General features: G+C 68.3%; 1 protein-coding gene across 1 annotated transcript in view; it reads left to right on the top strand.

Annotated features, from left to right (window-relative positions):
• The first annotated feature begins 2394 nt into the window (after nucleotides 1-2394).
• The window catches only part of ADGRD1 (adhesion G protein-coupled receptor D1), a 50984-nt gene continuing 38625 nt past the window's right edge, over nucleotides 2395-14753 (top strand). The window contains exons 1-4 of the mRNA XM_036013649.1: nucleotides 2395-2593; nucleotides 8327-8410; nucleotides 10552-10647; nucleotides 12864-12986. Of these exons, the coding sequence (XP_035869542.1) occupies nucleotides 2395-2593; nucleotides 8327-8410; nucleotides 10552-10647; nucleotides 12864-12986 (502 nt within the window). The remainder of the gene's footprint in view (nucleotides 2594-8326; nucleotides 8411-10551; nucleotides 10648-12863; nucleotides 12987-14753) is intronic.

Below are 14753 nucleotides of genomic sequence, written 5' to 3'. Positions count from 1 at the left end.
TGGGGACTTGGGCAAACGGTGTTCATGCTGGGAACGGGCACAGCTCTCGTCTGCTAGACCGCTGGCGTGCACCTGTGTGTGTGCACCCGTGCACGTGTGTGCTGTGTGCACGTGTGTGTGCACGTTAGGCCCATCTGTCAGGTGTGCGGCTGGCTGGGTCCCATGGCCCTGGTGACCTTCATGCACCCGGGCTCCGGCCCCCTGGCACAGCCCGGAGCGTTGGGCCCGCCTCTCGCTGTCCCCCTGACCCCCTCGAAGTCCGGGGCTTCCCCCTGCTCGACGCCCCCTGCGTGCACACTGCCCCCCGGCACTGGGACGCAGGCTCTTTCTGGCCGTAAGTGGGGACCGTGGGAAGTTTGTTCTCCCATCAGCCTCGGTCCTGGCGGCCTGTGTCGTCGTGTCCCGGTGTCCCCGGTGGACTCCGCAGCGGCTCTGCCCCCGCCCAGGGCACAGAGGTTCTGCCTCCTCAGCAGCACAGGCCCCTGCCCTGTGCCCTGGGCTGCCGGGTCCTCCTCCCAGGGGCGTACGCCCTTTGCTCCTGGGAGACAAAGGTCAAGGTGGGCATCACGCCCCGTGGAGGCCGTTGGCTTCTTCACGCGTGTCGCTGTGAGGCTGGATGCGGTGTCCCCCCCGCCCTGCCCCCCGCCGCCTCTGTCTGCTCCCTGAGTCCCTGCCGGGGTCACGGACAGGGGCCTGCGGGGCGCGCTCTCCCCCTCCCCGGAGCCCAGCCCGCACGTTCTCCCCCGCAGCAGCTGGAGGGCCGCCGGGGGCTGTGAACTGGATGTTCCCCAGGCCAGTGCTGCCTAGGCAGCAGGGCAAAGGTCGGAGGGAGCAGGGCTGTGTCATTGATCAGAGTCCCCGGAGTCCCCGGCACCCCAGGTGACGGTTCAGGGAGACGCCGGTGCTGGGCTGCCCGGGCGGGTGCCGCGCTGCAGGCCGGAGTGGGAAGCGGTCGCCTGTGTTTGGACATCACCCTTCCCCCCTCGTGGGGCCTGGCGGTCCCGTGGCCACCTCGGCAGGGGTCCTCGGGTGCAGGACTTGCTCCCCACGCAGAGTGGGGCCTGGGGACGCGCCAGCTGGCGCTCGGGGCCCAGCTTCTCCTCTGGCGTCTCCCCCGACGTTCCCCGAGTGAGGGCCTCGCTCTGCCGAAAACAGCGGGCGTTTGGGGGGGGGGCGCGGCACTTCCCCGAGCTCTGCGCAGAGAGCCGGCGTGTACCGCCGCCCTAGCCCTGGGAGCAGGGGACCCCCCTCACGGGCACGGGGTGCGGCCGAGACTCGAGACTCGGGGCCTGGCCCGGGGGCGCTCCGCTGGTGAGCGCAGGACGTGGGGTCAGCCCCGCCCCGAAGCCACTGCAGCCGTGACGGCCGCCGTGCACGCGTGCCCACGTGCTCAGACCAGGTCAGGCGCAGGAGCGCCTTGAGTAAACCAAGGCGCAGGCCGGCTGAGGGCCGGGCCGACCCCGTGCGGGGAGCCCGTCCTGGACGTGGCAGGGCCGCTGGGGTCTGTGGCCGCCGCCGCTCGGTGTCCCCTGCGAAGGGGTCCTTGGCCTCGGCTCTCCTTGGAAAGGGTTAAAGAGAGAAACGTGGCGGCCCATTGTGGGGGCATCTTCCTGGGCACCCGTATGCCACCTCCTTTCTCCCCGCCCAACCCCCCAGCAGACGACTCGGCTGTGACCGGAGCTCGTGCTCTGCTGTCCCCCGTGCGTGCTTCCACACTGAGGGCGCCAGGGGCGAGGGCGCCGACGGGGAGGAGGCAGCCGCGGAGCCGCCCGCCCCCAGACGGCCGCTGTCGGAACAGCCTGGAGCTAGGACCCAGCACGGGCGGGCGGGCTGCCGGGCGGGCGGGCGGGGTATAAATAGAGGCCGGCGCGGAGCAAAGTTTGAGGAGCCGCCTGACATCACCGCCTCTCCCCACCCAGAGCGGGGTGAGAGGTGGACGCCCCGGGCGGCCCCGGAGGACTCGGGCGCCGTGCGCGCGGGGACAAAGTTCCTCTGGAAGCTCTCTGGACCCCGGACGCCGAGGAGACAGGCACGGCCTCCCCACAGCCTGGACGGGGAGGAGCGGGGGCTGTGGGCTCGGGCAGCCCTGACCGCCCGCCGAGCTGCCTGCCCGGCCGGGCGAGCTGCCCCGCGTTTGGGACGGCTCATCTGGCCCGTCTGGAGCTGGCCGCCCCGAGTTCCACGGATGCTCGGCTCTCGGCGGCGTGTTCGTTGATCCCCGGGGACTCTGCCGGCGAGGACGGAGCCCCTGCCGCCGCCCCGAGACGGCCGCCGGCCGCAGACTGCGGGGAAACAGCCGCCTGCTCTTTCCAGACCCCGAGAAGATGCCCCTGCCCCGAGGGAGGGACCCTTAGGGCGGACACGCTGCCCCCCGCCGCCAGCCCCGGGCGCACCATGCGGGGGCTGCTGCGCGGCTGCTGGCCCCCCCGGCTGCTGCTGCTGCTGCTCCACTGCGGCTTCCAGGTACCGTCTGGCCCCGGCCGTGGTGGGGCGCCGCCACCGGGCTGGGCTCCGCCGGGCGGTCCCGAGTCTCACTCTGTGCCGTTCTGTGTGCAGGTGCATCCGGCCCTCTGCAGGTCCCAGGCCCACCCAGGTAAGGGTGCTTCTGCCGCGGCGGCCGGCGCGCGGCCTCCCCGCCCTGCCCCGCGGGCGGCTGGGCACAGGTGTCAGTGTATCCGTGGTGCCGCCTGGAGCGGCCCTGCTCGGGCCCCTCGGGCCGGCCAGCTGCCGGCTGTGCTCTGCCCTCCCGGGGGCTCTGCTTGTCCTGCACGTCCGACCCCCCCCCCCCCCCACGTCCCCGAGCTGTGGCCGGAGAGGCAGGTGCGTCTGTGCCGAGAGCCTCTCGCTCTCGGTCGCTGGGAGCCTCGTGAGCGAGGAGATGCGAGCGTTCTGGGGGGGACGTTGTCTGCCTCACGTCACACGTGCGGCGCCAATCTGCTTCGGCGGCTCAGGCCTCAGCCCTTCCGCCTCCCGGCGCTGCCTCCGCTCGCTGTCACCACCCTGAGGCCGGGCGCCAGGCGCCCACAGACCCGCTGAGAGCACGGAGCGGTGGGGGCCCCCACCCGGCCACCAGGCCCCTGTCCTTCGCCGTGGGAGTCCCCGGTCCAGAAGCTCCGAAGTGAGGCTTTCCCGGGGGCGACAGAGGCGGCTGCAGGCTGCCACCGAGAGGGCGGGGACCCCCCCGCGCCGCGGCAGAGGCACAGGCAGGTGCGAGTGGCTTTGCGGGCACGGTTTCCCCTTCTCTCTCCCGGGCGGGCACGTGCGTGGTGCGGAGCGACCCCCACCCGTGTCCCCGGCCCTCGCTCGGAAGCTGTGAGCACAGCCCTGACCTCGGCGGCAGGCCTGTACCACGGAGCCGCAGGGGGACGGGCAGGCTCCCCGGTTACTGCCACCCCCGGGGACTGACTGACAATAGACACCCAGGGACCTTGGGCACGGCCCGCCCGCCCACCCTGCCCAGGGACAACGCCAGGTGCTCGGACGGAGCCCGTGGGAGGGAGGGACGTGGGGGCACCTGGCAGGGTGAGCCAGGCCAGGGGAGGGACTCTGTCTCCTTGGCGCCGTGACCCAGCCCTGAGCCGGGACGTCCTGACTGTGGTCTCGGCCCCAGCGAGTGGGGGTGTGGCAGAGGGGTGGCCGCTGGCCCCTGGTCCGCACGTGCACGGTCCCGTCCGTCTTCCTGTGGAGGAGTGTGAGGCGGGGAGCGCAGCCACCGTGAGGACGGCGAGAGAGGCTCTCCCTGGCTCGGGGACAGACAACCCACCCAGCGCTGAGCGGGAGGGAGGACACGCGTGCCCTGCCCCCGCCCCTTCTCCGGCGCCGGCCTTGCGGGCAGGTGTGCCGGGTGTCGGGAACCCGGCGGGGTCCCCAGCGCAGGCCGGCGCCCCGGTGCCCTCACGGCCACAGCCCCTCCGGGTTTCCGTCTGGGGGGCCGTCGGGACGAGCGGGTGCTGTTGCTGCGGCGCCCGGCTCAGGGCCCCACAGGCGGTGGGCGAGGCAGGGGCTCAGGAAATTCCTGTGGACAGGACCCTGCACGGCCGTTTGGGGACTGGCCCGTCACTGGGCGTGCTGGCCTGGATCCTTGGGCCCGTGTGCCTCCGCCGGCCCAGGCAGCGTGACGTTTGCAGCCTTCCCCGCTGCCGTGCCGACTGGGGCTCGTGAGGCAAACAGTGGGAAAGCAGGCTCGCACCTCGGCATCGTCTGTGTTTGCCTGTGACCATGCCTCCTGCCGGATGGTGCGGCCCACGGGAGGGGGGGGGGGAGGCCAGGACCCCAGCCCACCTCTGAAACCTTCTCCCGGGCCCCAGGTGGCCCAGCCCTGTCCCGCAGGCAGCGCTGGGGGGCTGGGAGGGCCGGGGAAACTGAATCCCCCAAGGGCCCGGCCTGGAGGTCGCAGGTCACCCCTAAGCAGTTTGCAGACAGGTGCTTTATGGGTGATCTCTGCCACCAGCAGAGCAAGCTTCCGTACAGCGTGCCAGGGTCCCAGAAGTTTCCCGGCCCCCGTCCGCCCCCAGGGGGCCGGGCGGCTCCCCTCGGCTCACCGGCCTATTTAGAGGCCGCGGCAGCCGGAGCCTGTCATTACAGCAGCTTCACCCCCACGTCTCCGTGGCGGCCGTTCTCTCTGCTTGTTTCTACCCTGTAAGGGGAGAGACCGCGGACACAGGGCCGCCGTGGGGTGGTTCCAGGTGCCCCCACGGCGATTCCGTGTCTGTTCGCTGTGCAGCCGCCCCCATGGCCCGTCCGGGGCCGCGTCACCAGCGTCACGTGTGCGGCTTCGTTCTGTGTCTTCCTGGTGCAAAAAAAAAAAAAAAAAAGTATTTGTTTCTGATCAAACGGAAATTTGGCCAGAGAGATTCAGAGAAATCAGAATTTCACGTACAGTCCTTCTGTGTTTGTTCACCCACGTGCTCCGTGGGGCCCCCGCCAGCCGTCTAGGGGGGCCGACTTTCCGTGCAGACAGCCATGTCCCTCCCCCGCCCCCGGGCATCCGCAGGTGGGCAGGGCGCGCACCCGGGGCCTGTTTCTCGGAGACCAGGGGCCGGAAGGCACGTCTGCTCCTCGTGCGGCAGATGCTCCCCGACTTCTCCCCGACTTCTCCCCGACGAGCTGACTAACTCGTCCGTCAGAGCCGCTTCCCGCTCGTCCCGGGCCGGGGAGGGGGGGGTGCTGGGCTTCGGGAAAGGAAAGACAAGACGTGCTCAGAAGGAGAACCGGTGTCTCCGGCTTTCTCCTTCCGCCCGGGTCCGGGGCCCGAGTCCCCCGTCGCCCTGGCACGCACGGGAGTCAGTGGTTGGGTGGCCGTGTTTCAGCCCCTGTTACATCAAGGGGAGAAGAGGGTCACGGAACCGGTTTTGTCCGCGGCTTGTGTTTCGGGCTCACAGCCCCTGGGAAGGACGGCCTCTCTCGCGAGTGCAAACTGACCGGGGGACGGGCGGCCCGCACGTGTGCTGGGGTGGGGGGGGGGGCCTGTGGGCCAAGACTCAGACGTTCGGTGTGGGGGTGGGCGGCCCGTTTCCACCTGAAAGTGCAGAGTGGACATCACCGAGGGCTGTTCTCATCGCAAAGCAAGCCCTAACACACCTTTAAAGTGAGTGCGGTCCCCGCATCTGAGGGGGACACAGAGACGGTGAGACCCGAAGCCCAGGTCTTGCTCCCGGCGCCCCGGCTCTCTGAGTGAGCCCCAGACACCGGCGTCCGAGTCCAGGGCGTCCCGCCGACACCTGTCCCCCATTTCTTCCCGCTGCACCCCCTGAACAGCTGGGGTGCACCCACACAGCTCCTGCCACGCACACTCCCCTCCCCTGGGTGTTCCTGACTGATTTTACAGACGGGGGAGGGAGGTAGGAGGGGAGGGAGAAACACCCGCCGGTGGTTCCGCTCGCTCACGCATTCGCTGGCCGATCCTCGTCTGCGCCCTGACCGGGGATCAAACCCGCCCCCTGGGCCGACCAGGGAGCCCTCCAACTGGCAGAGCCCCCTGACCGGGACCCCCTGGACTCTTTGAACTTAACCATCCAACTCAAAGAGCATTCTACAGGGTCCGGCGGGAGTGACTCCCCTGGTGGGGGCGTGACGTGGGCCGTTTCACCTGAAACGCCGTAGGGTGTGCTTGCGTGTGGCGTCATTATGCCGCAGAGTGACGCGCTCGTGGTCCTGTAGCAGAAGACCTTTTTGCAAACGGGGGCCTGGTGGGTGCCGGCCTGTGCGGTCCCACCGAGTCCCCCTTGCAGGCCGCACGCCGCCGCTCCTGCGGCCGCTCTGGGACCTGCAGCCGGCCCCTCGGTGAGCAGCGTGTGCACCGTCTGCCGGATGTGGACACAAATACCACAGACCTGCGGCACACGCCCCTGGACGCAGGTGTTTGATCACAAGTGAGGGTTTACCTCGAGAATAAGTTCCCAGGAGTGGGGTTACTAGGTCGAAGGGAATTCGGGCTTAACACGTGTTCAGGCATCTCCTGTCGCTCTCTGGAAAAGCGAGGCCGGAGGGGACTGCCCCAGAAGGGGGGGAACCTGCTAGGGCAGCACCTCTAACCTTCCGCTGCCCGGGGGGCACAGGGCTGGCTCTCCGTCCCTCCCACACGCTGTCGAGCCCTGCCAGCGAGCTGCACCGTCTTTCCGCACGTTTAGAAATGGTTCCCTCTCCTTTTCCTCTGAACCGTCTGCTCGCGTCCCGTGCCCCGATGTTCCTGGGCCGACAGCGTCTTCGTGAGAGGAGTCTCTCTCACCGGACACGGGGGGCACGCCCACAGAGACAGCAGCGGGTCCCCGTCCGGTGGGCCTCCATCTGGTGTTCCGTGCCGACTTTCACAGACTGCCGTGGCCCAGCTCACCGCCGGCTCCCCCCCGCCCCGCCCCCCCCGCCCCGGGCGGGAGCTGTTCTGCTTCATTAGAGTCTAAGGTTCTCCCCCACGTTCAGGTGGGTGCTGGGCCGTGGGAAGCTGCCGGAGCAAAGAGGGAGGTGTGCAGAGGGCGGGCCGGCTCTGAGAGCTTCTGCCGAATGACACGTCCCCTCTGGTCTGAGGCTCCGCCCCTGCTGTTGCCGCTGCCATCAGCTGCGTTCCCGCGTGCGCTCGGGGGTCCCCAGAGCACGCCCCCTCCGTGCGGCCAGCATGGCTGTGCGAGTGCAGGGGACCGCCTGACACCCGCCTGTGAGGTCTGCACACGCCTCCTCGCCACATTCCTTCACTGTGCGTAACGGTTTTCACTCCCCACATTCCTGTCTCGTGCGTAATGGCTCTTCGCTCTCATCGCCAGCACAGCCCTTCACTTTAGTGCTGCTGCTGCCGCTGCTCTCTGCTCTCCAGGACCCGTCCGGCACGATGCACGGCACCCGGGCCGCTCTGTGAGGCCGTCCTGCCCTGCGACCCGGCGACCCTGCAGGGCGGGCGGCCCGCGTCCGGTCCCCGGGGCCGTGGTCCCCGCGTCTGGGACCTGGTCCCAGGGACGGGCTCACCCCCCAGCAGAGCCGAGGGAGGAGCGAGTGGGGGGCCCAGCGGCCCCTCGAGGGGCCCCAGGGAGGGTGGGGAGACGGGAACAAAGGGACAGGCGACAGGACATGGGGCGAGAAGAACACTCCGGAAAGGAGCATGTCTGCACGGAGCCACGCCCACTCGGAGCACACGGGCCACGCGGGACGGTGCGAAGTGACTGCAGCCAGGCGTGATCAGCTGTCCGTGTGCAGGACCCTGAGCAGACCGGCCGGGACGGGGCGGGGTAAAGGTGTGCGTGGGCCTCGCCCCCGAGGCCGGCCTGCAGCGCGGCCGCCGCAGAAGCACCGCACCCCTCACCTCTGCGTGTCGTCTGAGAACGCAGCCCCCGCAGCCCCCGCAGTCGGCAGCCGGGACAGGCGCGGGCAGCTGTGCACCGCCGGGTGGCGCGGCGCCGGGAACGCTGGTCCGCTGCCGCCGCCTCCGCCTCCTCCCAGCCCGGGTTCCTTCCCTCGACGGGCGGCATCGGCCGTTTCCCCAGAACGACGACGCTGAACCGTGACCCGGCCCCGAGCACGCTCGTTCCCCCCCCCCCCCCGAGGGCAGGGGTGTGCGGCGTCGAGCGCGGGTCCGTTTGCTCAGGTTAAAAGGCGTCTGCGTGTCCCTCCTTACCACGAGTCTCCCGTCCAGGAAGTATTGATCGACTTTCCATTCACAGAGAGCTCTGTTTGTAAAGCCAGAAGAGGGCATTGAGCGTGCTCAGGTGCCTTTTCAGTGTGACCTGCAGTCCCTGGGTGACTCCCCTCCCCCCACCTCAGGGTGCAGGCGGCCGACAGCGGGTCGCACGGGTCCCTTCCTCCCCGACGGGGACTTCACCTCCCTGTGCTCTGCCCCCAGGGTTCGAGGTCCTGCTCACCGCTTCCCACTACTGGCCCCTGGCGCCCGTGGACGGCATCCGCGAACTTCAGGAAACGACCGGAGGTAGACATGGATGGGAGGACCCCGAGGCTGTGGGGGCGGGGGCTTGGGGCCGGGGCCACCGGGGGGACGCGTGAGCCACACCTGCTTGGAAGCCAGGGCGGCGAGCCCCCCCCCAACCCAACCCCCCGTAACCGTCGCCATCCCAGGCAGGACTGTGCGTGCGCTTTCGCGCTGAGGACGGAGCTGACGGTGCAGACGCCGCAGCGGGTTTCCCCAACAGCCTCCGTCGGAAGCGGCTGTGTTGTGCACTGTCGGGGGTCCGGGTGTGCATTCCCCAGGGCGCGGGGCGGGCCTCCCCCTGGCCTGTGCACATGGGCCCACCCAGGGCCCGCCGAGGGCTGGGCCTCGCCAGCCGAGAGGAGCGCCGGTGCGCGTGGGCAGAGCCTCCTCCGGCGCGCACCTGCCCATCGGCGGCTCCCACGTCTCGACAGCCCCCCTCGGGGCAGGGCGGCGCCACCTCCAGCGCTCCCCGCGGTCGGGGTCCCCAGGTCCACGGAGAGTGGTCTCTGTCTGACTCAGCAGGCCTTGCCATTGCCAAGTGCAGTTTTCCCCTCCCACCAGGGCTTTTTCTTTTTAAAGATTTTATTTATTTATGGGGGAAGGGGGAAAAGAGAGGGAGAGAAACACTGATGTACGAGAGACACAGTGGATGGTTGGCTCTTGCGCGCCCCCTACTGGGGACCCGGCCTGCGACCCAGGCGTGTGCCCTGACGGGGACTCCAACCCGTGACCATTCAGTTCAAAGGCTGCTGCTCTGTCCACTGAGCCGTGCCAGCCAGGGCCCAGTCAGAGCTTCCTGAAGAGTGCGTGTTTTGAGTGATGTGGGGTGCTTTTCTCTCTTCATCTGGCCTCCCGGGTCGCCCCTGGCCGTGCCGGCAGCTGACGTGCCTGCCGTGGTGGACCGCGCAGCCAGCCCACTCTGGTGCCACCCGGGGCCTCCCTGCACCAGTGGGGGGACGGGTCAGAACAGGAACGCACGTTTGCTGATTATTATGCCGCCCACGCCAGCTCGCCGGCGTTTCCCTTATCCCTGCGACTTAATGCGCTCCATAAATTGCCACCTAACGTTCCGGCATGTTCTCCTTAAAATGTGCACATTGAGAGGCGTGACGGGCTGGAGCCCGAGCCTCTGGCGTCCGCAGAGTGGGGGGCAGTCAGGGCCGAGGTGGTGGTGGCCGTCCCCCAGCCCGACAGCTCTGGAGAGCAGGTCTGCCCTGCGGGGGACCCCCATCCCGCTGAAGTTTATTGCCTGACTCAACGTGATCTTTTTCGCGCAGGGCCTCTATTTCACGGCCTCTGCCAGGAGAGCGCCCCCCCCCCCACCCCGTGCAGTGCCGTGTGCCGTGTCGACACGGCTCACCGTGCGGGCCCGGGAACAGAAAACGTGGAGTCACCTCACACGGGAGCTCAAATAACGAGCAGCGTGTTTCTCGCCCCCGCCCCCGCTCAAACCCGCTGTCCTGGCTCAGTCCACCCCTCTCCGTGTCTGGGAGACGCTCGCGTCCAGACACCCTTCTTAGGAGGAGACGCCACGGCCCCGGGATGGGCTGTGTTCGCCAGCTGCATCCATTTCCCGGAACAGCCTCGTACGGGATATGGGTGTTTGCCCCAAACGCCCGAGCGCGGCGGCCTCGCGGCCGCCGCCGAGTGCCGTGCCCCCGGTTTATGGGGCCCCGCTCTGCCGTGCGTTTCCACGCGGTCACAGCCGCTCGGGGAGACGGGTGCCGGCCCCGGTGTCTGCTGCTGGTCCTCTGTCGTCCTGTGCCTGTGTCATCACACCATGCTGTTTTCACGCTGTGTTTCTGTCCCATCAGTGTCTGTGACGTCACCCCACCCATCTCCCACTCGGGCTGCCGTGTGGCCGAGTCCAGCGTCATATCTCTCAACGCGGTGTCCAGGAGGGAGCTGGAGCCGGCTGGTGGGGACCCAAGTTTGTGGCTGGATCCCGCGGCCGCCACAGTGACCCAGCGGGGCCACCGAGCGGGAGCCACAGCGAGGCCGAAGGCCGTGCGGGCGGCAGGGCCGGGAGGACGCCCGGGGCCGGAGCAGCGCATCCACGGCGGCCCGGCTGAGAGATATGGCGGTTGCACCTGTCTCCGTGTCACTCACTCTCTGTGCTTTCTCCCCTCTCGTCCACCCAGCATGGCCCGCGCACAACCTCACTGTGCTCCCCTCCCATAACACTGCCTTTGTGCCCAACAACGACTCCGCCTACTCCAACGCCTCCGCCACCGTAGGTGAGCACTGTCCCCCACCCCGCCGCCCACTGGCACCCCCCCGCCCCCCAAGACCGTGACTGGGAAGTCCTGTTCGGTGTGGGGCCGGCGAGCGTGCCGGCAGCCAGGCACAGACCAGGCCCGGGTCCGGACGGGAGCTACTTGGAGTCAGGTGTGAGGGGACGCGCCCTGGGCCGCCCTGCGTGGGGAGGTGTCTATGACATTGAGAATGACCGGGCCCTTCCACGCCAGCTGCTCCTTTTCAGAACAAAACCGATAGAGGACGGGAGATTGTCTAAAAATAGAAATCGTTTGGACGTTTAAAGGAATTGCACTCTTGGGGGAGGCTGAGCTGGCCCTCTCAATGGAAAGTCGGTTTGCTCTAAAACACCTCGTAAAGCGTGTGCTCTCTACGGGCTGCCTTCACGTCCACATTCCTCTGCAGCCGGATTTTTTCCAGTCGTGAGAGGCTGTTCTGCCACCCACTCGCCCCCTAGAGTCACGGCAAAGTCCCCTTCTTCCTGAAGGGCCTCCAGGGCCCACCCGCTGCACGTGTCCCCTTCGCGGCTCAGCGCAGCAGGAGCCGGGGCCGCTGGCCACGGTCATGGTCACCGTCGGCCCCGCGGGGCACTCAGCCGGATGGCCGGGCGCCACCCTCTGGTCCCTCTGCACCGAGGTTGCTGCAGCGGGAGGGGCCTGCTTCCCGGACCAGTGTCCTAGGCGGGCGGGCAGGTCGAGGGCCTCACGCGGCCGGGCTCTGCCACACGCCCGCCCGACGTCCGTCCCCACAGGCGAGGTGTCGGGGACTCGGACCCCGAGAGCCGCGAGCGCCTGACCCTCCAGGGTTTATGGTCCCCGCTTACCAAGTCGGCAAGCCCGTGACTGTCGGCCCGTGCCATCTCATGGCACACGTGAACACGTGAACCAAGTGCTCAAGTTCTGCAGCACGCCAGAAAGGTTATTGTTTGCCGATCTGGCCGGAAATGGGTGTAGTTTTGATTCACTCACATCGGGCGACCGTTGCTGCCCTGGCTGCTGTCACCTTTTCAGCTGACACTGAGGGAAGGGCGGTCGGTGCCCCGGCCCGGAAGTCGGGCACTGTGTGTTTAGAGCTCCGTGCAGCGCCCGGCTGGAAACCACTGCCGTGACGGGTGTCCCTCCGTGAGCCGGAAAATGGGTTTTTAAGAGACCATGGGTCCCCATGTCAGGGACCGGGGCTGCTGGCCAGAACTCCGAAACGGAGCGCGTCGGGCTGCAGCTGTAGGTCCCCACTCGTGTCCCGAGTGTCGCTCGGGAACTCGGCCGTGAGGTGCCGTGGGGGGTGGGGGGCTCGGAAAGCCCGCGGACGGAACGGAAGGTCAGGACGTCGTGCGTCATAGAAGGACCTCGGTTCCACCGGCCCCGGCAACTCAGCTGCCGGCAAACGTGGGAACTGCGGCCTCGTTACAGCGCAGAGCGTGTCGGGTTGGCCGAAAAGTTCGCTCGTTTTTTTCCATGAGGCGGTTCTCGTCGCCTGCAACCACGTTCGAAACAATCTCGTTAGACCGAGTTGTGAGCTCTGTCACATCCGCCTGCGTTTAAAACCATCCAAGTTGGGGGGCGTCTGTGTAGCCATTTTAACACTGAAGACAGAAGTAAGCAAGCAACATCTTCGGTGTATCACGCTTTACTTTTTTAAGAAAGGTGAACGTGCAGCTGGGGTGGAAGCAAAGGTTTGTGCCGTGTGCGGGGAAGGCGCTGTGGCTGCTCGGGCGCAGGAGGTGCAGTCTGCACACCTCCCGCCGCACGGTGCTCCGCGGTCGGCGGGCCGGCCGGACTCGGTCGCGATCCAGTCGAGACAACGACTGAGAAAAGCAGCGTTTTTCCACACAGGAGACGGCCGACATCCTCAAAATACCCAAATCAGTCAAGTTACTGGTGAAACGAAAAATGGGTCTTTTATTTTTATGGGGGAACCGAGCGTACTTTCTGGCCAGCCCAGTGCTACACACCGGCACGACCTGAGTATCGACATACTTGCTGTTAATCTATTAGTTACTGTTCACGTCAGCTTCCAGATCACTCGAGATCTATTTACTAATAGTCCAACACTAACTGGGGCCGATTCTAACGTCACGCGGCAGCACACACCGTTAGAGGCGTGTAAAGATACACGTGAGGAGCGTGTGTGTGTTTCCGTGTCCGGGGCCTGTTTCCGCCCCCGAGCCCCCTGATGTTCGGTGTCCCCCCCCCCGCAGACCTCGTGGAGGGGAAGGTGAGCAAGGGCATCTACCTCAAGGGGGAGAAGGGCATCACGCTGCTGTACGACGAGAGGCGCCGGACCTCCTGCCTGAGCAACCTGGCCCGGTGCGGCCCCGAAGGTGAGCGGGCCGCGGCGCGGCGCGGGTGCGAACGCGTCTCCTCGTCGGGGGCGGCGTCAGGTGCGGAGTCGTGAACCTGTCACGGGGGGCAGGAGGGGTGGGGGAAATGCGGACGGAGCCCCGTCCTGGGGCCGCGAGGGCCGTCGCACAGAAGCACGCGACGGGAGCGCTCAGTCGGGTGAGGAAGAGGAACCTTCCCGGAAGCCGGCTCGGTGAGGGTGGGGGCTCGGTGGGGGCGGGCCAGGCTGGGCCGTGCGGGGCACACTCGCTGCTGTGGGGTGCAGGATGCAGACGGGGGACGGAGCCCGGGGACAGCCGGGAGCAGCCCGGGCGAGGGCTGGCGGGCCGGGGCCAAGACGACGCCCTGCTGCAGCCCACGGGTGGGTGCGGGTCATCGTCCTCTCTCCGGGAGAGCGCCCGCTCCCTGGTGCTGGAGCCTCCGCCAGCGGGCATCCGGGCCGCAGGACTCCCTGGGAGACGCTCTCTGCCGCCCAGGTCGGCGTCCAGCCCTCGGCCTCGCTGTCCTGAGCGCAGAGAGAGTGCGCGTCTCCAGGTAAGGCCTAAGGCAGGCCGTCCGTCCGAGAGCTCGCGGGCCACCTGCTCGTTCAGTGGCCTCGTCGGAACCGTGTCCCAGGGAATTCGAGGACGAGATCCTGGGCCCCACAGACGACATTGCAGCAAAAATCAGCAAAAGCTTCACGAGGGGAAAACTCGGGGGAGGGAGGACACACGTGGGTCGTCGAAGGACCCAAGCTTTGGGGGATGGTTTTGGGTCCACGGCCGGGGCCACGGGTCGGCCACGCGAGCTCTTCTGGGCCACACGGGCCTGCGCTCAGGCGGGGCCGGCACCTGCCTGTGAACTGGGCCCGGCCCGGCCCGCTGCAGGGCCCCGGAGGGCTGGGCGTGGCTGGGCGCCCCCCCAGAGGCTGCCTGTCTCTGCTGCTGTGGGGAAGGTGTCCCGTCCCCGGCTCCGCGCTGGGGTTTGTCCCCAGTGGGAGGCACGTGGCACGGGGCCCAGGCATTCCGGCGCCTGGAGACGCCCCACACACCCGCCCCCGATAAGAGCCTCCTCGACCAGGTGCCACCCGCTCCCCACCATGTCTGCTTCTTCAGAGCCACCTCCTGCTGCCAGGCAAGACAGCCCCCTCGGGGGCTGCACCCTCCCTGCCTGCGGCCCCTGGGGTTCACGTGGAGCCCGGTGCTGCGCCCGTGGCCGGGGGACAGCTGCCCCGCCCACCACGGGGACACAGCGGGGACAGTCCACGCAGCAAGACTCCTCGTCTGGTCCGGGTCTACGCCGCGCACGCCTCAACCCCAGGAGTTCCCGGGACTCCTGTCCAGCTCCGGCAGGGAGCCCTCCCCCAAAAAGCACCGTCTCCGGGGGAAGGAGTGTGGCCCCCCAGGCACAGCGCAGACCCCCCGCCAGGCTGCTGGGGTCCCCTCTCGCCGTGTCGCTGCCGGTGTGGCCTCGGACGGGCCCCTCGACCCCTCTGTGCTGTGGTTCCTCCCCTGTAAACGGGGCCGTGACGACACCCACGTCTCTGGGCCCTGGGAGGGTGAAGAGTCGGTGTCTGTGAAACCCCCAGAGCAGGCGCCCTGCTGGCGGTGAGCGCTCCCTCCACGCCAGCGAGCTGGCGTTGTGTGGGGGGGCGTCGGGAGAGTCGCCTGTGCAGGGGTGCACGCGCTGTGCCCCCCGCCCCCGGCGCGTCGTCTGTCGTCTGACTCCACGGCCGCGCGCCTCTCGCCTGGCAGAACTCCACGATGTTT

The sequence above is a fragment of the Phyllostomus discolor genome, chromosome 13, assembly GCF_004126475.2.
Source record: "Phyllostomus discolor isolate MPI-MPIP mPhyDis1 chromosome 13, mPhyDis1.pri.v3, whole genome shotgun sequence".
Taxonomy (NCBI): Eukaryota; Metazoa; Chordata; class Mammalia; order Chiroptera; family Phyllostomidae; genus Phyllostomus; species Phyllostomus discolor.
Note: the sequence above shows the minus strand (reverse complement) of the source record. Positions and strands in the feature narration are given on the sequence as shown.